The sequence below is a fragment of the Tursiops truncatus genome, chromosome 9, assembly GCF_011762595.2.
Source record: "Tursiops truncatus isolate mTurTru1 chromosome 9, mTurTru1.mat.Y, whole genome shotgun sequence".
NCBI lineage: Eukaryota > Metazoa > Chordata > Mammalia > Artiodactyla > Delphinidae > Tursiops > Tursiops truncatus.
Genome location: NC_047042.1, coordinates 26,204,328 through 26,230,899, shown reverse-complemented (window position 1 = coordinate 26,230,899; position 26,572 = coordinate 26,204,328). Strand labels below are relative to the sequence as shown.

Sequence of the window (26,572 nt, the reverse complement as noted above, 5' to 3'; positions counted from 1 at the left end):
AATTTCCATTGTTTAATCCCTGAGAACAGTGCTTACAAATTTGAAACATGGTATATATTCTGGAATTCTTTTTCCATGGATAACGAATATTGTCATTTGTCAATTATATGTCTAAGCGAACTATAAAACATGAAAATATACTAGAAGCGTATTTGCGTTTTAGAGGCAAATTGAGGAGAAGTACAATATTTCTTGAGTTCTACTATATGTAAGACATCCTGTTAAACAGATAAATGCACCATCACATTCAATAGAGACATATACTTTCTAAATGTTATAACTGAATAAAAGTAAATTGAGTATATTATTAGTTTATTTTTATTAGCAATCATATTGATCATGACGTCTGTAGAACAAAACATTTAGATCCAAATACCTTTACTTAATGCACTTTAATATAGATAGGAATTTTATGCATTTCTACTCGAATAGGTAGTCTGCTTCAAATCCCATTGTCTTTATCTGAACACATTCTTTACCACCCAAGACACTCATTTTGAACTAGAAGACTTCTTGTTTAACTAAATTCTTAACGAAATGTAAAGAGAACCTTCTTAAATTATAATCAAACTCATGTGATGATTTAAAAAAGTTTTCTATAGATCTTATCCATTGAATAACATTCAATGGAAATATGGAAAACTATGAAACTTGGATTGTATCCTGGTTTTGTATGACTGATCAATTTTTTCAGTAGCAGAATACTACTTGAAACTTTAATGCGGTTGGCTATCTTTTAGCGTCTGGAAAATTGAAATCTGAACATCTCCTAAATGGATTTACTTACTTTCAGGCGGTTCCGCAGACAAGATGTTCGGCATGGAAATGCAGCTCAGCAGTGCTTCGGACAGCAGTTTGTCGGTAATCCATAGAAAATCGATTGCCATGGGTTTCTTAGTGTGCACTGAAGATAAACTGTCAGCTTCTTAAACAGGGTCCTTGTTTTCTTGGTGATTGATACACACTAGAACAATGTTCCTGAAAGTATTCTGTTTTTCCATGTAGTTACGATTTTGTGCATTTGATATATAATCTTTCCTAATTAGGAAAACATTTCACCTACCCACCAAGCTTTATTGTTAGAATTCAAAAAGGGGACTCCTAGAACAAAAATGCTGCATACTTTAGGTGACAGTTGCCACAGTGATTTGCAGGATTTATTTCACCAGTTCAACCCTGGGAATATCTTCACCGTGTTTTTATAACTTACAGTAATTTTATCAAGAGTGATCTAACTTGAATCAAGTCACCTACTAAGCGTTGGATAGAATAAAGTGAAAAACTTGGACTCTTTCACTGGGTTTCTGATGAAAGGTGATAGGTGGTCCAATGTGTAAAGGAAGAGAGAAAATTTCAGCTGTAGACAAATGTAAAGAAGTCAGACAAGACAGAAAACCACTGTCCTGACTCTTTACACCATCATGGTGGTTGGTGAACAGGCTGTGCTCACCAGGAAGCGACAGAGGGAAGGGGCACCATGATTGGGAGACCAGAGATATTTATACACAGATCCAGAGATTGTGGTCCCGGATCAGTTTGCTAGACCCCAGGCTGATTCTGGATTTGATGCAAGATGTAAGCCTCTGAGAATATTAGCTAGAGAAAGATGGCATTATAGTTTTAGGAAAATTTAGGGGTCAGTTTTGAATGCAAGGAGGACTCAGACATAGGAAAAAAAATCCTGGGATCTAGTACTGAATTTGATCTTGGTTAAAACAACAAAAAATAAATCTACTTTCTTTTATTCTAAACTGCACTTAGGTATACTTGCCTCTATGCCCATTTGAGTTCAAGTTCAGTGAGAGCCTTTCTGGGCCAAAATACAGATTATAATCAAGAAGCTCTGGTTCACAAAGTCCTTAGTTCAGTTTCGTACTCTTTTCTTCCTTCAGGAGCCCCGTATCTGGATAAGTGCAGTCCATTGTCAAGATAACGCTCACACTTTTGTTTATGTAGTGCCATATCTCCTTGATTTCTGCTCTCCGCTTTTGGTTGTAATCATGAATTTTAGTTCTATGCCTTGCTTAATTGTTTGGTGCTTACCTTGCCCACTTTATCAGTGGATGTTGCCACTGATTTTCCATGAATTTAACACTAATGCACCATCTTACCTATCTGACTGTTACATCCTTGGGAACCAAACTCCCAGTTACTTCTTTCTGTCTCACTCCATAGCCTGCTGTGCCTTGTTAATGCCTAGATTTTGGTGTGCTACTCTCCCTACATAACTCCTGTATAGAAATTAACAATGAGTAATAAAAGTTATTCACTTTGCTATAGGGGTCTGAATAAAGAATCTTTTAAAAAATACTGTTTACCAGTAAAATCAAAGTCTCAAGGCTGATGTTAACATTTATGTTATAGGGGATGTTTTGGATAAGACTGAGGAGCGATTGGCCTATGGCGTAGAGAACAACAGTACTTTGCTGGAATGTACCCCGCGATCTTTACAAGCAAAAGTTATCTGGTTTGTGCAGAAAGGACACGACACAAGAAGAGAGGAGGTAATTCATAGCTGCACATTCACACCGTGGTGTCTTGCATACAGTGTGCCTTCAGTAAATAGATGATGCTTTATTTGGGTACTTAAAAATTAAACAATCTGTTGTGCTGTACCTGTCATTTTAAAAGTGGGTTTTTTTTAATTATGTGTGATTTATATCCATATAAATATATATGTGTATATGTATAGGTATATGTATATATAAAGGTTTTTAAATACATATACATGTAGATTTTTATATACATCTATATATTTATAGACATATAATTTTATAGACATATATAGACATGTCTATAGACATTTATAGACATATATAAATAAATTATGTATGTATGTATAAATAAAATTTGGAACCTAGAATTAGATTTTAACTTAGGAGCTTTTTCCGGCTTCATGATTTTAGTGTCATGTTGTAAAATTATAGTCTCAAATTGTATCACCCAAGGCAATGTTTCAGAAAAATAGTGAAATTAAACACCATTATCACATATATCTTAGACACATGGATAATAGAATTGAAACAACAGTAGCAGCGACATTAAACCAGTTGTTGATAAAGCTATTAAATCATATGTGAGACATCAACTCAGGGGTTCCACTGTTGTCCAAAAAACAGGCAGCAGCTCTTTTATCCTTCTAAGCAGGTTTAGTGGTGGAGATTATGTTTCTATAATTATCTAACTAATGAGAGAGGAACGAGTTGGGCTGCTTTTACTGATGGAAGACTAGGCAGCATTTAAAGCACACATACAGAACAGGCTGGTGGCAAACACTGTATAGGTGCATGCGGGTCTAGGGAGCTGGTTTTATGTAGGGAGGGGTCAAGGGTGTGAAGCACGTAAAGCTTAGGGAAGGCAGATAAAGCATTGTTGATGTGGGCGTTGAACTTAATTTTTACAAAAACAGAATTAGAAAAATAGAAAATAGAAGAAAATTTGGTTATATTAAAGGGTGATAGACTTGGTGAATACTGGGGAAATGGTCCTTAGTAAAGAGAGGGTTACAAGTTGAATAAGGGGAAGAAATTCTAGAGGCCTGCCTTAGGACACAGAGGACAGCTAATAGGTACTCATAAGATAGTGAGTCAGGAAAGTCTGTACCTCATTTTGACGCTGGAGACGAAACCTTTGTCATCGGAAGTTTAAATGACTGATTCTACATGTAGAGCACAAGTACATTTTATGCCTTTTTTTCCCCTAGCCTGTCGTGAAACTAAAAATCCAACATGTTTTTGGTCGAGAATCATAAAGTACATTCTGGGAACTGACTAAATTTCTATATCCCATGTTCCTGGGATAGCTATTAGAGAGGAAGATGATACCTCAACTTAACAAAGACTATTAGAGATAATATAGAAAGGCAATCAGGAGAGGAAAATTCTCCTAAATTTTCATGACATCATAACAATAAATACGTGTCCAAAAAAGTTACAGTACATTGCACTGAAATAAATTATTGATTTAGTACTGAAGTATTTTCCATTGCACAAATCTGAGATAAAACTGGTTTTTAAATTCCATTGTAACTGACTTGGCAGGAGAGGACCTGGGAATATTCTATAGTTCTTCCAGTTGAATGGCTTCAGAAGACAGAGCAGTAATTCTTTCATCAGTAGTTTTCTTCACTCAGTATGTTCTGTTTCTGATTTGGAACTTAGTGTAATCTGCCTCATTTGGAAAACTTTACCAAATCATTTTGACATGCTGCATCCAATAGTGTTCAATTTTAAGTTTCTTTATCATATTAATATAATCTACTTCTTTTTCCCCAAATTTTAGTCCCTATTTTCAACTACATTCAAATTTCCCTGGTATATTTACTGGTACTAGAAATTTTGAGTTTACTCTATGCGTGACAAGTTGTATCATAATCAGGTAGTGCCTGATTTCTGTAGACATAACAATATATATTGAGTTATTCACAATCTAAAACAAAACAAAACACACAGTTGCTGACTTCGTCAAAAGCTGAACGTGTGTGCTGTGTACACAGAGCAAAATGACTTTACGTGTGTATTCTTTCAGAGTTTTTTAGAGTCTGTTTAGAGTTTTTTCAGCGTTTAGAGTTTGGACCATTTTTGCATTTATTATAGTTACTATAAGACATACAAGATAATTTTATTATCAGATCTTGACCATTGCACAGGATGTTTAAGTTCAACTAGTCCAATTCTTAACTCATGTGGGTATGCGTTTTTAGAGTATCCCTGACAGTGGCCGTCAAGGCTCATCCTGGACTCTACAAGCCACGGTCAGCCCATAGCCTTTCTGAAAAGTTTTGATTGTCGTATCCTTTTATTGAACTGCTATTGTTGAGTCTGGAATCCACTTACAGATCCACCCTCAACTCTCCTGAGCTGTCCAGAAATCATGTATTCAGGTGGATGACGTTTTTGCTCCAATTAATATGTAGAAATGTTCCATAACCAAATTTCTAGAAAGCTTTTAGCAATTCAGTTATCTGGTTTCTAAACTGGATCACTGCCGTTCTCTCAAATATGCACTTTATAGTTTCTTGCTTCCTTAAATAATAAATAAGAAACGTAACATGTTATTAATTCCAGAAATGTTTATGGAAAGCCTAATTTATAAGTAATTTATAAGTACTTCATAAGGGAGCATTTTCCCTTGGCTTGACGACCTGGTTAATTTTGGTGTACATTGTGATTATGACACCCTGGGGGAGAAGCCTTCATAGAAGGGACTTGGGAGATGAGGCTGTTCTTTAATGTGCATCTACTGTATACAGGAACTGGGGTAGGCGCCTTACCTTCTTATTCTCGGATCTCACAGCTGCAGCTTAGGCATAAGAATCCTCATCTTACAAATGCAGAAACTAAAACTCAAAGAGGTAGAGCTCATAAAGTCAGTTACAGACCCGAGGTTTGAACTCAGGTATTCCTGCCTCCCAAGCTGAGCTGCTTCACATTTATTCACCAGCCAAGTAACTAGGAATTTGCTCTCTGCGTTTTATAAAATGTACTATTTGATTCTTAAAAATGTATTTATAGATGAGATCATTGAGACACAGAATGTTTAATCACTTTCCTGGTTACTCATAGCTAGTGAGGCAGATTCAAATCCAGGTCTCTTAGTTCTTTCTACTAACTCACACCATCTTCTGAAATCAGAATTCTAAATACAGTTTCACATGCTCTGGGACAAGCATGGGGCAAAGGGAAAACTGTTCACTGCAGAAGTTCTGGAATCTGATTTCTGAAAAATGCTCCTGTTGTCAGATATATATATGTGTGTGTATGTGTATATATATGTACATATATATGTATGTATATATTTTTTTTCCATCAGAGTTTAGTGGAGCATGCTGCCTCAGCTTTGTTGGCACTCTACCTCATTTTCTTGGGTTTTAACTAAAATAACGCTTTATTCATTTATTTGAAACTTATTTAGTGAGCATCTATTATGTCCTGCTTTCGTAAAACTTGCACTCTGGAGAACAGAGAAAGATAGCAATAATAATACTATGACTAAGTAAGAACATTCTTTAAAGTATCAGTTGATGGTAAGGAGAAAAATACAAGAGAGATTACTTGCAGGGAAAGGTTGCAATATTAAACGGGTGGTCATGGAAGGCCTTACTAAGAAGTTCACCAACAAAGTGACATTTGCAAATGACTCGACAGAGGTGAGGTAATAAGCCATGTAACAGTGTTGGATAATGGCTTTCTGGGCAGTGAGAACAGCAGGTGCAAAGGCCCTGTTTCATCAGGAGGGCCCCTGATATATTAGAAGAACATCAGAGTGGAGGGCCACGTGGCTGGAGGAGACAGAGCAATAGGGAAACTAATAAACTGAGTCAAAAAGTGAGGTAAAGGGCCAGCTCATGCAGGGATTTGTAGGCCCTTATAAAGGGCTTTAGTTTTTGCTCTGAATTAAATAGAAAGCCATTGGGTAGTTTACAGGAGAGCTATGACATGGTCAAAATTCGGTTTTCAAAAGATGACTTTGGTTATTGTATCAAGACTGTAGCATGTGGGTGTGGAGATAAAGGTGGAAGCAGGGATGTTAGGGACATGCATCATCATGTTCAATGGCACAACATTAACTGTCAGTGTGCCCTTCACCTACGAAGTCAAAGGATGGGCAAGTGACCACCTCATACACATAAGAGCAAGTGCTTCACATATATTCTTCAGTATTATTGAAAATTGTGAAGGCTGTTTAATATATTTAATATCTCAACTGGAAAGCATTTTCAACCTTCTGTTCTCCTCCCCAAGTGTCTAAAATTAGTGTTTTGAATTCAATAAATATTCATTCAGAGCCTACCTTAATAGGTGATGAAAAAATCATAGCCTTAGCCTTGTTGAAGCCTATAGGCTTACAGTGTATACAGTAATGTGAACAGATAGTTATAATATATTGTGTTCATTACAACGTAGTGTGAAACCATGGGAAAAGAAAATTGTCTCAACCGACAGGTCAGCTGTGGACGTGGCACTATGGACACTTAGGAAAAAATCCAAGGCAGAGGTGACATTTGAGCTGTGTTTTAATGGGTAAATAGAAGCCAACTTGCGGAAAGAGTGGTGTAATCATATGTGCTGGAGATGACAAACAATACGGTCATTGTAGATCTGTGGAGGACATGAGGGTGCAAAAATGAACCATTTCACTTTATCTGTAAGCCAATGAGAATGCCTTAGACAAACTGTTTAGACACATTACTCTAGAAACTGGCTTACCAACTTGGAGGATAGGCAAGCTGAGAAGGAGACCATTTAAGAAGGTATTTCAATGGTCAAATGAAAGAGTTTTGATCAAACTAAACAGTGGTTGTAGGAAGGGAGAAGACAGATTTTAATTTTTATGAGATAACATTGAGTGCATTTGATATTTGAGATAAAAGAGAAATGATCAGAAGTGATTCATATGTTCCCGGTTTGGGTGTTTGTGTGGTTGATGGTGCAGTGATGTGATTCCAAGAACACAGGGAGGAAAGGAAGAGTTTGATTTGGGCCATATTGAATTGGGGCTGCAGTAAAGCATGCGGACAGAGCTGTCCTTCTGGTATATGCATGCCTGGGAATATAAAGCCCAAAGGAAAGCTTTGGAATGGCAAGAGATGTGTGAGAGACATTAGCAAAGAGGCGTTAAATTCATGGAGATAATAAAAGTAAGAATAATACAGCAAGCATCTATACTTAAATATGGCTTACTGTGTGCCAGGCACTGTCCTATGAATGTTACCTATAGTACTACTTTTAATCATTGCAACAGCCTTATGAAATAGATAGAATTATTGTCCCCACTTTATAGATAAAGAAACTGAAGCACAGAGATTGAGTTACTTGCATAATATCACATAGCTTGTGAATTTGAGCCAGATATTCTGGTTTTAACCCTAGGCCCTTAGTTACACTGCAGTGGTGCCTCTAACTGCCATAGCCTGCCTTGGAGGCTTGGGGTAAATAAGAAGCATTGTGAGCTAAAGCTAGAAGCAAGGGGAAAACGCACATATAAGGAAAAAATAGGAGAAGAAAAAACGCTAAAAGTTGAAGAGTAAAATCGTTAGGGAAACAAGTCATCATTGTAGTTAACATTCATTTAGTGCTTACTGTGTGCCCTGTACTGTTCTAAGTGCTTCATGTGTAGTAACTTTTTTAAAACTTACAACATTTCTCTGCAGTAGTTAGTATTATTATGTGCATTACAGAGATAAAATTAAGTAACTGATGTAAAGTACACAAATGGTAAGTACCACTAGAGTAGTATAGCTTGAGGAAGTAGAGATGGTGCAGATGGGGATGTGGTATAGTAGAACTCAGAGAAAAGGAATTGGATAAGGACAAAGTAACAAACAGCACCCGTTGAAAAATTCAAAAAAATAAGTGCCCAGGCTCTAGTGCAAACGTTCAGTAGAATGGTTAAGCCAGGAGCCATCTAGCAACAGGTGATGTGACGTTGATGCTCGGGGCTGTGTGGGATTAGAAACAGTTCTTATAATGTTCTCGACCTAAAGGTTTAGGTGAGAAGTTTGAGAGAGGTCAACAGTAGGAGACGAGAATTGAAAGAACTTCTGCTTTGCTTTTTTGGCTTAAGAAAAACAGTGACTTGGTCATGGTTAGAGGTTGAAGGGAAGTAGCCATGAAGAAGAAAATGTGCAGTTAATTGATGAAGCAAGATGAAGAGTATGGGAGAGAATATCATTGCAGAAGTGACAGGGTGAATTCTAAGAAGGAAGAGGAAGAACCCGCTTTCTCTGAACTGAGGAGAAAAGAAAAGAAAGATTTTATGTATGTGGATAAGGGTAAGTTCATTTACAGAATCCTAGTTTAGCTGTTCCATAGGCCTTCTATAATTGTTTAAATTAGGTGGCCGTATATATTTCTACATATAATTTGAATTTGGAATACAGCTCAAATCTTCCTTTTATGAAGGAGGTATAAAGTATGTTTGTGTGATTGCAAAGGACAGAACTGTTAGAAACACAACTAAATCACCCCAAAATGATATACCCTGGTTTATGAAGTCTCGATTTCTGCAGCTTGATGTATTTGAATTGACAAGCCTCCAAAATAATTGCAAAACTTTAATTCTGAGTAACATCCCAAAGGAAAGGCATCCCTACTTGTTAAGGCATGTGGTTGGAAAATTGCATTATTTCTCTATGTATTTCTCTTTCTCTAAAATGCATGAGCACTGTATTTTAAAACTAAGTAATTGAGGGACTTCCCTGGCAGTCCAGTGGTTAAGACTGCCTTCCAATGCAGGGGGTACGGGTTCAATCCCTGGGCAGGGAGCTAAGATCCCACATGCCTTGGGGCCAAAAACCCAAAACGTGAAATAGAGGCAATATTGTAACAAATTCAGTAAAGACTTTAAAAATGGTGCACATCAACAAAAAAATCTTAAAAAAATTTTTTTTAATGAAATAAAACGAATTGAGGAGAAATTGAAATATGCATTGATTTGCTTAGATTTAAATATTTATTAGTTCACTGTGTGTAATTTTCACTTATCATGACAAAGAAAGCCGTAGTTTCTTCAAGCTACTCAGATTAGTGTAACTGCTCACGTTAATATGATCCTCATTTTGAATGTTTTAAGTTTGGAGTATATTATTTTTAACCTGAACATAGAATAGTCTTTGGAACCTTGACAATAATTTAAAACAGAAGTTGGCGAAGTACAACCTGCGGGCCAAATCTGGCCCTCAGCCTCGTTTATAAATAAAATTTTATTTGAAAACTGCCACGCTCACTTGTTTACCTGGTGTCTATGATTGTTTTCATGCTACAGCTGCAAGGTTGAGTAGTTATAACAGAGACCATATGACATATGAAGCCCCAAACCTTTATAGCCCTTTACAGGAAGTGCATTGACCTCTGATTAAAGAGCTCAAAATGAAAACGTATACAAGTAAAGTCTTATTAAGTACCTCGTACTTTGGACAAAATATCTTTTCATGAAAAACCAAGCCCTCATTTTGTGCTGAGCACTATAATTTCATTGGAATGAGTTTTCAGCAAAACCAAACAAAATGAATATTTTCTTGGAATGTGCTCTTTGGGATTTGATTCTTTACTGACAAAACCAATGTGCATCCCAAAGACATCGTAAACAAGGTTGGGTTCTAGGAAGGAGTTCATAAATCCCCAGTGGGGAAGTTTCAGAGCAATCCCAAAATGCGTAAAATATTCTTCATGCCCATGCCAAAGTGGTATAAGGCAGGCCAGTAAGCTGCTGGTCCATAAGACCATCATCATCATCTATCCCTTGGTAAGCATGGAAGATTTATTTCCCCCTTGATCTTTGTTGATCCTTTCCATTGGGGATTCTCTACTTAAGGGAAACTATTTTTGTGTGTTTGTGGGTCTTAAAAATAAAGTATCAATTTTATGCACTGTATAGACTGCTTAAGTAATGCTCAGATGTGCATGTTTATTATAGAAAATTCAAGAGAGGATGTAAGTTGACAGCAAAACTCCAAAACTTCAATTTGACTTTACTCTCTCAATTCTTTTTTAACTCTCTACCAAAAACTTGTCACTTCTTAACTTCGTCTTCAGACCACCTACTGAGTAGGATAAATTCATCAAAGTTATTTAAATATTGTTGAGAAATCTAAGAGGCATAGTTAACTTATCAGTCAGCAGTTCCTTCTAGATAACTTAGAGTTCGTTGCATCTATGCTAAATTGGTACAGTCTCCATGAAAGCATAATTTTATTGATGATTCAATGCATTATGGAGACAGCTTCTCTTGTAAAAACAAAAGAAAGAAAAGTGGAGTACACAGATTACATCTTTTAATGTTGCAGTTGCATTATGTAGTCAAAACTCGGAAACTTTTGAAGCAAAATGTTATCTTCATTGTACCATCTTGTTGGCTAGAGGACTCATGTTTTCTTGACCTTCACCAGTCCTAGCTAATCCATGACAGGGGTCAGTGACAGCCCTAGGTTTACGTTTCTGTCTTTATTTACATGTTTTGAAAGCATCAGATTTGCTTCACGTGAATATTATTTCTTTGTTTTTCTTGTTATCATAACATTAAAGTATGTGAACTCTTTGCCTCGTTTGAAACATCTGTTTAGTAGTTTTGATGTTTCTACTTCAGTCTGTTAAAAAATGTTCTCATTTTTTCTAAACTAACAACTACTTACAGGTAAATATTCAAAACTTACATTTTTGAACCTTGACAGGCATGTTTTTATAATGTCATATGCCTCGTATTTTAGTTCTGGAGTAATTAGCAATATAGCTTATTAATTTCATTTTTTCCATTGCAATGGCGAAGACAGTTTCTATTGTGTGAAGGGAAAATATAAAGCAGCTATGTGATCATAAGAATGGATCTAGAGTTTCAGGTAGAACTGTCTTCTGTTAATTTTCCAAGAGAATGCTGAACACCTTTGAAAATTAAACATATATCTTTCTAGATCTATGGAATCAGATCACGATCTGTTTAATCCCATTGAGACCAGTCTGACTGTGGACATCTGATTAAACGATGTAACATGGTAATGCAGAAAGTAACTTTAAAAGTATATTTTAGAGACACTTGGATCTCAGAATTTATCATACTTTCCTCTTTCCTTTGGTCACTAGGAAATTTAGTTTGGAATTTATACTCCAATTAGAGTAGCTGTTCAGTGCCTTATGGTATGCAGTTTTGTGTTCAAACATTATCTTTACTTTCTCTTTACTTTCATCCTCTGTCCTCTTATTCCCATCATCCTGATACTCTTTTTTATTTTTTTATTTTATTTATTTTGCTGCATCAGGTCCTAGTTGCGGCACGTGGGATCCTTCGCTGTGGCACATGGGCTCTTTGTTGCGGTGCACGGACTTCTCTAGTTGCGGCGTGTGGGCTTCTTTCTAGTTGTGGCTTGCAGGCTCCAGAGCGCGCGGGCTCAGTAGTTGCGGCATGCAGGCTCTCTAATTGTGGCATGCAGGCTCTAGAGCACATGGGCTCAGTAGTTGCAGCACGTGGGCTTAGTTGCCCCACAGCATGTGGGTTCTTAGTTCCCTGACCAGGGATAGAACGTACATCCCCTGCATTGGAAGGCGGATTCTTAACCACTGGACCACCGGGGAAGTCCCCTGATATTCTTATCTACAGAAATTTTCAACAAAACATTACTTTTAAACTGCTGTTTGCTTATTTTCAAACAGTATTCGTAAAAGTATATAATTATAGTATACTAGAGGATGAACAGATCTTACAGACAATTTAGTTTTTTGTTTTCCAAACCAGGATGATCACTACAAACATTTGGGGTTTATTTTATTTTTTATTTATTTTTTTATTTTTACATCTTTATTGGAGTATAATTGGTTTACAATGGTGTGTTAGTTTCTGCTTTATAACAAAGTGAATCAGTTATACATATACATATGTTCTCATATCTCTTCCCTCTTGCGTCTCCCTCCCTCCCACCCTCCCTATCTCACCCCTACATTTGGAGTTTTTGTTGGTTTGTTTGGTTTGCTTTTTGGTTCTTATTTTTGACTTCAGTTGCCTAATTTAATTATACTGCTTAGTTTATGGCACATTGTCATGATCAGTCCACACAAATGTCCTCTCTTGTTTGACTTTATTTTTCCTAGACCACCTTTCTCCATTTTCATCCTTGCTTCCCCATGTACATCCACTGTAATGATTGGGATAAGTCCAGTACTACATTTGTATATTGAACAAGTATGTAACATTTTTAGTGTACATGAGCTGAGAAAATAAATGTATCGTGTTATAACTCTTATTCTGCTTCTGCTTTTTAAAACTCAGCACTATGTTTGTATGGTTTATCACTGTTGCTTTGTGTGTCTCTGTTTCATTGTTTCTGAAGGCTGCTCATCCCATCGCGTGTATTCATTGCTCCTAATTGATCCATTCCCCTACGAGTGGACCAAGAGTGTTGTTAATTCTCACTACCATATCTTTGGGTTTTTTTTGTTTTTTTTTCTTTGCGGTACGCGGGCCTCTCACTGTTGTGGCCTCTCCCGTTGCGGAGCACAGGCTCCGGACGCGCAGGCTCAACGGCCATGGCTCACGGGCCCAGCCGCTCCACGGCATGTGGGATCCCCCCGGACCGGGGCACGAACCCGTGTCCCCTGCATCGGCAGGTGGACTCCCAACCACTGCGCCACCAGGGAAGCCCTCACTACCATATCTTTAATGATCATCTCTGCAGGTAACCCCTTATAGATCTGAGTGAAAATTTCTAAATTATTATCTGTCAACATCTTTCATTTCTATAAGTATTGCCAGCTTGCTTTGCAGAATTTCTGCACCATCTGCACTCTCAGAGCAGTTCATGTGGGTTCCCATTTCCCTATATCCTCACCTATATTTGGTATTTTCTATTTTTTGCCTTTCTTCTGGGTATAATGTAGTATTTCATTTAAATTTGCATTCCTAAAATTACTAGTAAGGTTGAACATTAACTTTGCATACTTATTAAACATTTGGGTTTCTCCTCTGAATTGCCTGTTTATATGCTTTTTCCATTCCATCTTTTATTTCTCTTTGTTGACCTTCAAGAATTCTTTGCATCTTCTGTGTATATTAATCCATTCTTGAATATAAATATTCCAAACTTCTTTGATATAGTTGATATTTTGAATACATTTTTTACAGTATAGAGTTCTTATTTATGATAACTTTCTTCTCAGCATCTTCTTGTGTTAGATTTACGTTTTCTCCAGTTGGATCTTTAATCTGAAGTAAATACAGCTTTACTTGTTCTCTGTGTAGTGTGGTAGGTTTCCCCAAATGAGCTATTAAGTAATTAATCCTGTCTCTCTTGGGGAATCATCTCTGTCATATAGCAAGTTCACATTGGAAAGTGTTTTTAATAAAAGGAAATTTTTATTTTTATACTGTAATATATGATACATTTTCTGTAAGTCAAACACATTTTTTTTTATTGAAAGAAGGCCAGATAAACAAATATATAAAATTGTTCGTCTTTATTTCTTTACTAAAACTGATTTCATTGTTAAATATATTCTGAACTAACCAATTCAAGGCCTATGTCTGTCCATTTCCTATAAAAAGTGTGGAACCGTATCATATGGTTGATACACATGGACATCGCTGCTTCTTCCTGACTAGCTACCAGATGTGCAGGGTTCTTTGTTCAATTACTTGTTTTATTTGACATTATGAAACATACTGAATCAATCTTTATAGCTAAAAATATTAAAACCATTTTCAGTAAGAAATTTTGTTTTTATTGATTGCCTATAAGAATATTTGATAAAGTGATGTATTATGTACCATCTTCTTTTTTTTTATAAATTTATTTCTTTTTTGGCTGCGTTGGGTCGTCGCCGCTGTGCGCGGACTTTCTCTAGTTGCGGCGAGCGGGGGCCACTCTTCATTGTGGTGCGCGGGCCTCTCATTGCAGTGGCCTCTCCTGCTGCAGAGCACAGGCTCTAGGTGCGTGAGCTTCAGCAGTTGCAGCACGTGGGCTCCGTAGCTGTGGCTCGCGGGCTCCAGAGCGCAGGCTCAGCAGTTGTGGCACACGGGCTCAGTTGCTCCACGGCATATGGGATCTTCCCTGGCCAGGGCTCGAACCCATGTCTCCTGCATTGGCAGGAGGATTCTTAACCACTGCGCCACCAGGGAAGTCCCTGTACCATTTTCTTGACCAGGGAAATCTGGTCTGCAGACAGAACAGCTGGATGAAAACAATTCTGTAAAAAGGATTTGATGTTGAAGATATCCATGTTAACAAAAGGGGAAAGATTAAATTGTGGAAAGAATTCAAATCCAAATTTCTAAGTCATGTTTTATTTTTAGGCATATTTTTATCATAGGCCATGGAAGATATATTTAACTTTCAAAGCAGTTTAACCTTCATAGTGTACAGCTGTCCAGACTCAAGAGTTAAAACATCTTTTCCTAAATTTATGACTCACTGTAACCAGGAGGGGAGACCAAAATTCCAAGACAGGCAGTATCTATAACATGCAAATAAATGATGTAGGACAATTCTCATTGTAATTGTCGTGCTTCCACATTTTTGAACCAGTCTGGACTTTATCTATACACAGTGCAGTTTCTCAAACTTGGGTTTCTGATTATGAAAGAAACACCTGCTTTTTATACCAGACTTGGAAACAGAAAACAGAAAACAAGAAACTACTTCTCATCCAGTGATGAAAGGTTTGTATTTATTTCTATTTTTGCTTTATTTCAAAACACTTTCATAGACTGCTTGCTCTATGCCAGAAACTAGGCTAGGTGACTTTCGTGTTTTCTCATGTATTATTCACTCTCACAGGAGGTATAGTAGGGAGAGATCAAAGGATCATATTCGTGATGATGTTTGTATGCAGATTCTTTTCAGGGGAAGACAGTGTCCTGGAACTGTTTTTTCTATGTATCTGTGGAGCACAGACCTCTTCTTTCATTAGTTAGTAACTGCTCCTGAAATCATGCTTGTTTCCTCTCTATCCAAGTCATTATTGAACTTACCTAGAAAAAGTGAATGACTTTTGGATGTATCTTTATGGGTATACCCCATTGTTTTGCATGTTTGTGCACTATGAACTAATTAGTATGTTCTCATTTTTCAGTGTGTTCTGAGCACTCACTGTGGAATATTCAGAGTGATTAGGAGATAGGCCTTTGCCATTATGAAACTTAGTATATGGTTCAAGAGATAAAAATTGTATGGAAAAATAATTTGAAGAGGAATAAAAATACCAACTTATGTACTACAGATGTGAATGCTATTGAGTTACAGAAAGAAACAAAAGATTTTTGTGGGCTGTAAAGAAAGTATTCATTTAAGAAGGGGAAATTTAAGCCTAGAAGGAATTTTTTTAAGTAATGGATGGGTGGAGTTCCCAACAACAGAAAGGAGTTCAACTAATGGAAAGAAAGACTAAGACCAGAATAAGACCTGGAAGTGCGAAGTAAGGGGAGAGCTCAGGGGCCAAGAGCAGTGGCAGTTGTGCGGAGGAAGGTTTGATTCTAGTATTGTATAGGTTCCCCCCACCACCTGCCGTTAAAAGTAAAACATTTTCTTGGGCTGCCATCATCACTTAGAATGTTTATTAAATATTCACAAGACTGAAACCAGAAATGCATTCTTTATGCTCATAGCTTTTATTCAAATATAGAATGAAAATAAATTTACAAATAAATATATGCATCATTTAAATGTTTATTTAATGTGATGACTTTTTTTCACTGAAATAAGGTATCTCCACGAACATATTTTGGAATACAGACTACCACGTACGTGTGTGTACGTGTGTGTGTAAAACATCTGTCCACAGCACCTTGTGCCATATGATGACGCAGTCCCCACACACGTTGTTCAAGTGACCTCAAAACTTTTTACGTACATTAGTACGTAGAGTTGTTGTTTGATTTTCATATGGCTGGAATGTATCAGTAACATATTAAATTTACCTTTGTTCTCAGCAGCTGGAAACTATTCAAGCTTTAAAAATGGTTCAGAATAAACACAAAGACTCACAATGAGGTTGATCTTCCACACGATCCCAAATAGAGTTTATTGATTTATATTGATTATCATGAAAATAAACACATTAAGAAATCCTTCTAGAAAATTCATTCATCTCCAGAAGTGTTCCTCTTCCACCAACCCTAGTGAGAAACACCACATTAAGCTGCTTTGGGATAGACAATCAGAAAGGCAGAATCTGGTTCCTTGAGCAATGCTCACCTGCTCAGAGGAGCAATAGAGTCTGAATAAGTTCTCAATCAGGAGCATGACGAAAAGGAGTGGACTTTGAAGAGTAAAATAGCACCCATATGTTGACATAAAGGAGAAAGATACCAGGTAAAAGAAAACTTATTACAGGACTGTTGTTATGTATTTGCAGGTAATGTTGCAGGCTCGGGTGTACAAAGGTTAACAGGTGAAATGATGGTATTAAGGGAAGGAGATACTTTGACATTGGGTGTGAAGGAGACCTGAAGAAATGACATTTGGTTCAGCCTTTCGGGCTGAGAAGGAACCAGCCGTATGGGAGTCCCTCTAGGTCCTGAAACAGAATGAAGTTGGGCATGAAAGCAGGAACAGAAAGAAGGATTTGGGGGAGACTGCCATGAGATAAGGTCAAAGAAACAGTCATGAAATATGTAGCAAAAAACAGTGAAATGGAATGGATGGATTTTTGGGGTTTTTTTTTCGGTAAGGAGAGAGAGTATAGGTATCCCAGCTCTCTCAACACAGGTCCTTGTAGGTACATTGAGCATTATGATCTGGGAAACATAAGAACCCCTGAACTAATAATGTGAGAAATGGCATTTGTTCTGGCATTACAAAAGAAATTAAATTTGACAAATCTTCATTTCACTCAAACTTTGAGTGCTATGCTGAACTGGGAGAAAGCTCTCTCAGTTTGCTCTTAACAATACTGATGTAAATTGACCTCAAAGTCACTGATATGAAGTGATCTCAATATAAATAAGTTCAGGACACACACACACATACCTGATGTAATTACCTCTTTCTCATATATATTTATACTATATTTATATATAGTATAACAATATAAATATAATATAAAAGAAATATATGAATTATAAATAAAATACTAACATCATTTATATACATTTATATAATATATAGTTAATATACTCGTATAATAGGTATATAATATATATAATTATATATATGATTTTTAGGATTTCATCATACGATAACAAAAATGAAAAAATTCTAGATAGTGGAAAGGGTTATAGGTTGGCGTTCTTTTGTCCTGGATAATACTTCAGTGCCGTTGATTTTCTTGTTCTTGCAGGTGAAGACAGATGACAGAATGGTTAAGATGGACCTCGGTTTACTCTTCCTGAGGGTACGCAAAGTGGATGCTGGGACCTATTTCTGCCAGACAGTAGAACACAGTTTCGTCCATACAATCCGTAAAATCACCCTGGAGGTTGTGGAAGAGGAGAGAGTGGAGGAAATGTTTACCAAAGACTACGAAGAGGACGGGCCTCACAAGACGCCTTGTCCTGTTCAGAGCAGCATCCCACATGGGACCAAACCCTGGTACAAGGAATTCTTGCAGCTGATTGGTTATAGCAACTTCCAGAGAGTAGAAGAATACTGTGAAAAGGTATGGTGCACGGATAAAAAGAGAAAAAAGCTTAAAATGTCCCCTTCCAAGTGGAAGTATGCCAACCCACAGGAAAAAAAGCTCCGTCCCAGAGCCGAGCATTACCGCCTGCCTAGGCATGTGCTGGACTCCTGATGGAGCGAAACCAGCTACTGGCTTCTGAAGAATTTATATTTAGAAACCAAAAAAAAAAGAGAAAGAGAAACCATCCACCTTCTTTGCATTACTTAAAAGAGATTTCTGTAATACAGAAAGGACTATAAAGGTGTTATGATAAATTATTCTATATGCTCATTTGACTGGTTGAACCTTACATAAAATTACCTAATTTTTTAAAAACGTTATTGCTTGATGATTTCACGTTATATTTATCAAAAGGTGACCATAGCTGTAGCTTTGAGTACTTGTCTGCTTTTCCATGGCAATTATTATTTTACCCTGGGAAGACTTAAGATTATTGCAATATTGCTGAAAAATTAGAGATTTTCATAATCATGGCAAAAATATACGTTTTGATCCTTCTGAATTTTGCCTTTCCACCACGATGTAAAATATATAGAATATCAGATACTTTAACATTCTCATGTGAACCATCTGGAGTCTTTAAGAATTATTGTGTTAGTGTTGTCTAAGCCATGAGCTTTATGAAGCGGGTGTGTTGTAATTATCGTAAACCATGAAGGAAAAATTGTGGTCACCTTGAGGCTCGTGCTTTTCATAAAACGTTCATTAAACCACATTCACAATAGTCCTGTTTCAGGATGAAAACACATTCTTTCAATTTCACTCCAGTGCAGAAAGAAGAAAGTCAAGGTAGCTACTCAGAAAAACAGCAAAATATGTCAGAACAGCTGGAGTGACAGACTTTAACTGAAAACATTTTTGCTGCCCTCTTGTGGTAGAAAAGGTATATTCTCTCTTTTTTTTTTTTTTAATTCTATGGATTGTGCAGTAAAGATCTGAAACCAGTTTCTCAGTAACTGTATCTAGCTCATTTTCAGAAAAAAAACTAACTGGAGTAAAAATGTGTTAATACTTATATCATGTTTTAAAGTGGAGATAATATGTTTATTATTACCTCACAAGCCCAAAATGAAGATACTACGGCACTGAAGCTCTATTAAAACTTAAATTTTATGCCTTTTAAATAGTCTTCCGTGAAATCTAAAAGATATTCCAGAAACATGTTTTATTATTTAAAAATAAATAAAGCATTCTGCTCTCAGATACCAAAATTTCCTTTCAATTTTATATTAACAGGAAAATTGTTTCATGAGGTTCACTTAACTACTGAGGTGTTTAGAGCACCTTAACTTTTTTCTTATAAATCTTATCAGAAGTTTTTATTTTTGAGAATGCTTATTTCCTGAAGTTTTTTCTTCTATTTAGCCATTAACTTTCTAAAATATGAAATTCTGAGAGTTTTCATTTAACCACAAACTAAAAGCAAGTGAATTACACATGAAAACAGTTATGAATATTTAAATGTTCATTTTGAATAACGTTCATTTCAGTTTTCAAAATTAGCTTATAGGCTGTACATTTAAGAAAGTTAAAGTGTTGATAACTTGTGATGGTTTGCAATTTCATTCAAACATTAACAAATTTAAGAAAGTTTGGAAAGTTCATTCGATAAGCTACCAAGCTCCAAAAGTCCTAAAGGAAACAAATATATCAGAAGTTAACATTCTCTGAAACATGCAGTTGTTATTTACCTAGAAATCCACTGGAGGTCATTGCTGCCCACCAATATTAACCGAAAACTGTGTATGTTTCAATAAAAGCCTGCCCAACGTGGAGAAATAGAACCATAACCACAAATCACAGGGAGGGTCCTTAGCAAACTTTATGTCTGAAATACTCAAAGTGAACAGATAAGGCAAAGCATAATTGAAAATATCCTTCCATTAACACAAGAGAAGGGAAAGTAGGATTTTCTCCTGTATTCAAAATTTTTTAAAAATAAGGCAATTGCCGTATAAGTAGTTATCACTTTAAATAACACACACAAGCAGTTAATGATAGCAGTGACGTCAATTGTGAGCTAAAATATTTGGTAACTGAAGAGAGAAGACTAAGGAAAATAACTTTTCTATGACGTGAGTCTTAAGAATAAATGGTCCTACAAGCTGTTCAACTAAAATGAGATGACTATTTTAACAAGAAAAAGAAAGAAGCTTTTTAAAATGCTAACTTGAAAGAAGCCTGATAAAATTTTGAGGACACAAGTTCACAGTTTAGGGAGAGCACTAAATTTCATACACACTTATTTTTCTGTTTTCTCAGTTTCTGTCTCTCTGTCTCTCTGCCGCCGGCTCCTCCCTCCTCTTTTCTCCCCCCATACGTGAGTGCAGGTACACAATCTCACACGCACACACACATCATGACATACTTTAAGATAAATCTCCATTGCCCTCTCAAAAGACAAACCAACAACCTATGCTGTCCTGTCCTTCTTGAGAATCTGAAACATACCACAAAAACATATTTGCAATCTTTTTTTCTGTCTGGCATTAGAAATCAAATTTAGAATCTCCTTTGCGACATGCCCAAGCTTGGAAAATCACAGGTGAATTGATCCTTCTTATCCCCTTTTTCTTGAACTCAGGAAGGGCACATACTTAGTCACCTGCCTTGACACCAGCACATTTTTGCCAGACCCCGTGCCCTCTGGGAACACACAGCTGAGAGAGAATCGTAACCCATAACTACCCATCCTAGGTTCAAAGGGACACCTCCATGTGGGATCAGTCTCCTGCTTCTTCAGCTGTCTTCTATGTTATTCTCTGGGAAGGGAGAGGACCTGTGAATAGAATGAGTTTGGCATAGGACAATGTGCACCTCTGTTTTCAGTTTTGTGTCGCCCATTGAGCTAGAGATGGAGATCTGTTAACTAGAAGGATTACAACTTGAATGGATCTTACTTTATGATTTGGAACGTCTCTTCCACATCTAGCCTTCTCCATTGCTAATGTTTTCTTTTGTGGTTATTACTGACTATTTCAGTGCAAAGCTATCAACTTGGAGAAACAGGATTTAAAAATAGTAATAAACACTCAATAAGAGCTCTAGCAAAAAGGGAGCAGAAAGTCTTTGCCTGCTTAGTAAGTGGCAATTCCATATATATTTTAGAGTTTTTTCCTTCCTAAAGTTAGTTAAATACTTAGGATGTTTTTAATCAAGTGTGTAATATTCGCTATAGGGTGTAGGGTTTTGTAAATCTTCATAGTTATTATGAACATTTGTAAAATTTGTAAATTACAGTAAATCGTTTTGAGTGTTAGTGGTAAGCATGAAACAAACACAGCAGCTGTTGTCCTTGAAATGAATTGTCTTCAGCCTGACTGATGTATTAAAAATATCACTTAGCGGGCTTCCCTGGTGGCACAGTGGTTGAGAGTCCGCCTGCCGATGCAGGGGAGACGGATTCGTGTCCCGGTCCGGGAAGATCCCACATGCCGCGGAGCGGCTGGGCCCGTGAGCCATGGCCGCTGAGCCTGCGCGTCCGGAACCTGTGCTCCGCAACGGGAGAGGCCACAGCAGTGAGAGGCCTGCGTACCGCAAAAATAAATAAATAAATAAATAAATAAATAATCTTTACGAAAAATATCACTTAGCATTGTATAGGTATTTGAGATCCCAGGAGAAAGTGCCACAGTCATGATGCCTGTAAGGAGTTGCTGTTATTTTTCTTAGAGCAAAGTTTCACATTGAGATACTTTTTCAAAAGCAGTGCTCATTTTTCAGGCCAACAACTGTTGCATTTGAATCAGATATAAATAATAGATTTTCCAGAAACACTTTCGATTGTAGTATGTTATGTAAGCTGGTACGTTTATTTTATTTTTGTTGGGAAGGTAGCGTTATCTTTTTGGCTTTCATTATAAACTCAGTGTGTTCTGTTTGTGTCTAACTGGCTTAGTTACAAGCTAGAGGACTGTATTGGGGTATTTCTGTCTGTATGGCTTCCTTTTATTTGCTTGCCTGTGTCCATCACAGCATGTGCCGTATTGTTTCTTCTTACTGATGATAAGCCATGAGACTTATTACCATCTGGTGGCAAGCTCCAAAGACCATTGACAATGGGTCTCTTTGACTGTTGCATGAATCTGCCACTGTACACTGCAGAATTTGTACCATTATGTATAATTTCTATTTAGTTCAACTTAGAGGATAAAGAAATAAATATTTGTAAACCCTTGAGTGCTGTCCGAGGAGTGTTTTCTCACTTTTTGGCAGTGGAAGCCCAGTTTCATAACATGTCAAGCTGAACGTAAACATACAATGTTAGACAAGCACTGATTTTTAAGAAGTTAGAAAAGAATTCAGTTCTCTTTCATTTCAAATGTGTAAGTCAACTTTCTTAAGAAGGAGAGCTCGTTCATGTCAATACCTTGCAGCGGTTGGATTTGTTTATGTCACATCATGTTTCCAGGACCAGCATCCAGAAATCCCTTTCAAAGCTGCATCATCCAGGTAAGAGATACGGAAAATGAATGCCTTTAAGATGGTAACTAATAGGGTGTTTACGATTTTTACAAGCCTCGACTGGTGTCTAAATTGCTGTTTTCTCTGCTATTTTTTATAGGAACTTGGGGAGGTCATTTGAATGAGATTTAGTGTTAAATGACTCCTTCTTTGGGGAGTTTTGTTTTCAAGGCCAATCTTATTGTATCGGTAAGTAGTTCCGATGTTTTAAAGGAAGATGTTGGCAGCAACCTAGGACGTGTTTCTGGCAGCTTTGTGATATGACAGTGCCATTACTGCTTATGCATGCTTCACACTTGCATTTATTTATAATACAGGGCCTACTTTTACTGTAGTATTTGATGAACCCATTGAAACTGCTTTTTAGATCCATACTCAGTCATTAGTCGAGGAAAAGTAGAGAAACATTTGTGGGGATTAGAAATCGCTTACCTATTATTCAAAGGGAACAAAAGTCTGCACCCCTTTTTATTCAGAACTATGAGCCAGGCAGTGGATGGTTGCTTAATAATGCCATTAGGTTATGTAGATCAATAAAAATTGAATTATATTTGTTCTCAGAAGATGTTTTCATTGGAAAAATTCCAAATCTTCATTTTACCTCATGCACTGAGACACTCAACAAGAGTGTAGCTTTAAAAAATTTTTTTCAAGCGTTTTGAGTGTTGTGAAAAGTACTTCTAATTGTGAATCTTGGGACTTCTGGTCAGGGTGGCATTGAAAAGCCACGCTTTGATTCAGAGGAGCTGCAGTGAGGTAGCAATGATAGTACATAAAAAGAAAAAATAATTTAACAAAAAAAAGAAAGAGACAAGTCACAGCAAGAAGGTGGTCTTGACAGGAAGAGGGCTCTCACCAGGACTGAAGTGGCCAGTCCCCTGATCTTGGACTACCCAGCCACCAGCACTGTGAGAAATAAAATTAATTGTCTGATGTGCAAGTCACCCAGTCTATGGTGGTTTTTTTAAAGCAGCCTGAGCAGACTAATACACAGTGAAAGCACAGGGAAGGCAGAGACATTAAGGAAGAAACAGAAACATGCAAAATGAGCCTAGAAACAAATATTCCAAGACATTTCAAAATATCTGAAGTTAAGTGAAAAGCGATATCTGGAAAAAGTGATGAGAAGTGGCCTCTCAACCATGACTGTCGGCTTAGAGCAATCAGGTTAGGGCATTCAGCAAGAGTTTCCATATTGTAGGAGGTCTCTTCTTTGTGGCTCAGAATAGGTTTGGGGGGAAGGGAAAGACAAAATTATAAGCTCAGTATTCAAGCAGAAAAACAAAAAGAGCTGGTGACAAGCAGGATGATCCCTTGGAGATTATTCCATAAATTTAATCTCTTTTGAAGGAATGATTGAAGAGTTTCTTAATTTTACATGTTTTTTTTTTTTTTAAGCAGCTTAAAACAACTCAAATTTATTATCTTGTGATTTCCATAAATCAGAAGTCCAGGCCCATTGTGTTTCAGTTGGATTCTCTGCATAGGATCTCAAAAGACCAAAATCAGTGCATCAGCTGCCTGGGCTCTGGTGAAGAATCCACTTTCAAGTTCATTCAGATAATTGGGAGAATTCTGTTCCTTGTGGTTCCAGGACTGAGATCCCGTCCCTGCTCCATATTCAGTGCCAGCAATGGGCTGTTAAGTCCTTCTGAAGCTTAGACTCCCTCTGACTTCCTGTCATGCTGCATTTCTCTGGCTCCAGTTGGAGAAATGTTAGTGCTTTAAGGGTTTGTGTGATTAGACTGGGCCCGCCCACATAATCCAGGCTAATCTCCTTATTTTAAAGTTTGTAACCTTAGTTACATTGGTAAAGTCCCCTTTGCTGTGTAACAACATATTTTCAGATTCTGAGGATTAGGGTATGGGCATATTTCGAGGACCATGTAAATCTCCTGGTCCCCAAAGCGTCACATTCCTCCCAAATGCAATGTACATTTACCCCTATCTCAAGGTCCCCTAATGCCTTATCCTTCAGCTCAGAAGTCCTCAATCTTCTCATCTGCTTCTAAGTCAGGTATGAATAAGCCTCTTGATATACTATCAAATACCCTTTGGGGGTACAGTTCCTATCCATCTGTGGCCCTGTGAAACTAAAGGAACAAGTTATCTGCTTCCAACATATAATGATGGGTCAGGCACAGGGTAATAGTTTAAGGATATTCTGGCTCAAACAAGGAGAAAATGGTAGATAAAAATGGAGTCCCCAATCCAAAGCAGTTTGAAAATTCAGCTCGGCAACTTCCGCGAGGTTTCAAGGCCTGGAAATATTCTTCTGTGCCTCTTGGCTTTCTCTCTGATTATCCATCTCTATGCTCTCTATCCCATTCTCTGGACTCCCTTTTTAAAATACCAAAATCAAAGACATAGCTCTTCCTAAAAACACTGATACGAAGTATACAGATAATTATCTCAGCTTTCAATTTTGTAAACTTGAAATTTTTTTCCTGTTAACATCAGGATGATGTGTAATTGACAGATGACATTGAGTTATGCTGACTATAACATCCTACCAGTTTAATAAATGAAAATGCTAAGTTCAGAGTTGTCTTTCCTCAAAGGCTTATGGAAAAGTGAAGTAGTTGCTCTATCAGGTATGTAGATGTATCTCACTGTAGGGTTTTTATTATGTTTCCTCAGTGACTAATGATGTGCTTATTTGTGCTTATTTGTTATTCATATATGTTCTTTGAGGACATGACTATTCAAGTTATTTGCCAATTTTTATTGAGTTGTTTACCTTTTCATTATTAAGTTGTAAGAGTTCTTAATATTGTTTAGATATAAGACCTTCGTCAGGTATAAATGGTTTTTATTAAGTTCTATTTATTGACATTTCAAGTTTTTTGCATTAAATTTAGGAAATGTTTGCCAAACACAAGGTCACTAAGATTTTTTTCCAATATTTTCTTTCAGAATTTTATGGCTTTACTCTCACATTTAGATCCATAATCCATTTGAGGTTAGTTTGTGTGCACTGCGAAGAATGTGTCAAGATTTATTTTTTTGCATGTGTTTGTTCAGCTATTCCAGTACCATTTGTTGAAAAAACAATTCCCCCATTGAACTGTCTTTGTACTTTTTTAAAAAAAATTGAAGTGTCGTTGATTTACAATGTTGTGTTAGTTTCAGGTGTACAGAGTAGTAATTCAATATTTTTGCAGATTATATTCCATTATAGATTACTACAAGATAATGGGTATAATTCCCTGAGCTATACAGTAAATCCTCATTGCTTATCTATTTTGTATGTAGTAGTTTGTACCTGTTAAACCCATACCCCCAGTTGGTTCCTCCCCCCTTCCCTCTCCCCTTTGGTAACCACAAGTTTGTTTTCTATGTCTGTGAGTCTATTTCTGCTTTGTATATACATTTTTTGTTTTTAGAGTCCACGTATAAGTGATATCATAATATTGTCTTTCTCTGTCTGACTTATTTCACTAAGCATAATATTCTCTGGGCCCATCCACATTGCTGCAGATGGCAGTATTTCATTTTTTTTTATGACTGAGTAATATTCCATTGTATAAATACCACATCTTAATCCAGTGGTCTATTGATGGGCACTTGGGTTGCTTACATGTCTTGGCTATTATAAATAGTACTGCTATGAACATTGGGGGTGCATGTATCTTCAAATTAGTGTTTTCATTTTTTCCAGGTATATACCCAGGAGTGGAATTGCTGGATCATATGGTAGCTGTATTTCTAGTTTTTTAAGGTACCTCCATACTGTTTTCCATAGTGATTGCACCAATTTACAATCCCAACAGCAAACGAGGGTTCCCTTTTCTCTACAACCTCTCCAACATCTGTTATTTCCAGACTTTTTGTTGATAACCATTCTGACTGGTGTGAGGTCATACTTCATTGGGGTTTTGATTTGCATTTCTCTAATAATTAGTCATGTTGAGCATCTTTTCATGGTCTCTGCACCTTTTGATGAAGGTAATCAGCTATAAAATTTTTAGTTTTACTGAACCAAGCTAACCTACCAGACTTAACGG

At 36.9% G+C, this 26,572-nt stretch overlaps 1 protein-coding gene across 1 annotated transcript in view; it reads left to right on the top strand.

The window, feature by feature from the left end:
• SEMA3E (semaphorin 3E) overlaps nucleotides 1-21,130 on the top strand; it is a 256,505-nt gene extending 235,375 nt beyond the window's left edge. Inside the window, exons 15-17 of the mRNA XM_033862940.2 lie at nucleotides 794-861; nucleotides 2,365-2,504; nucleotides 17,760-21,130. Coding sequence (XP_033718831.2) covers nucleotides 794-861; nucleotides 2,365-2,504; nucleotides 17,760-18,212 — 661 coding nt within the window. The 3' untranslated portion in view covers nucleotides 18,213-21,130. The remainder of the gene's footprint in view (nucleotides 1-793; nucleotides 862-2,364; nucleotides 2,505-17,759) is intronic.
• Nucleotides 21,131-26,572: the final 5,442 nt, after the last annotated feature.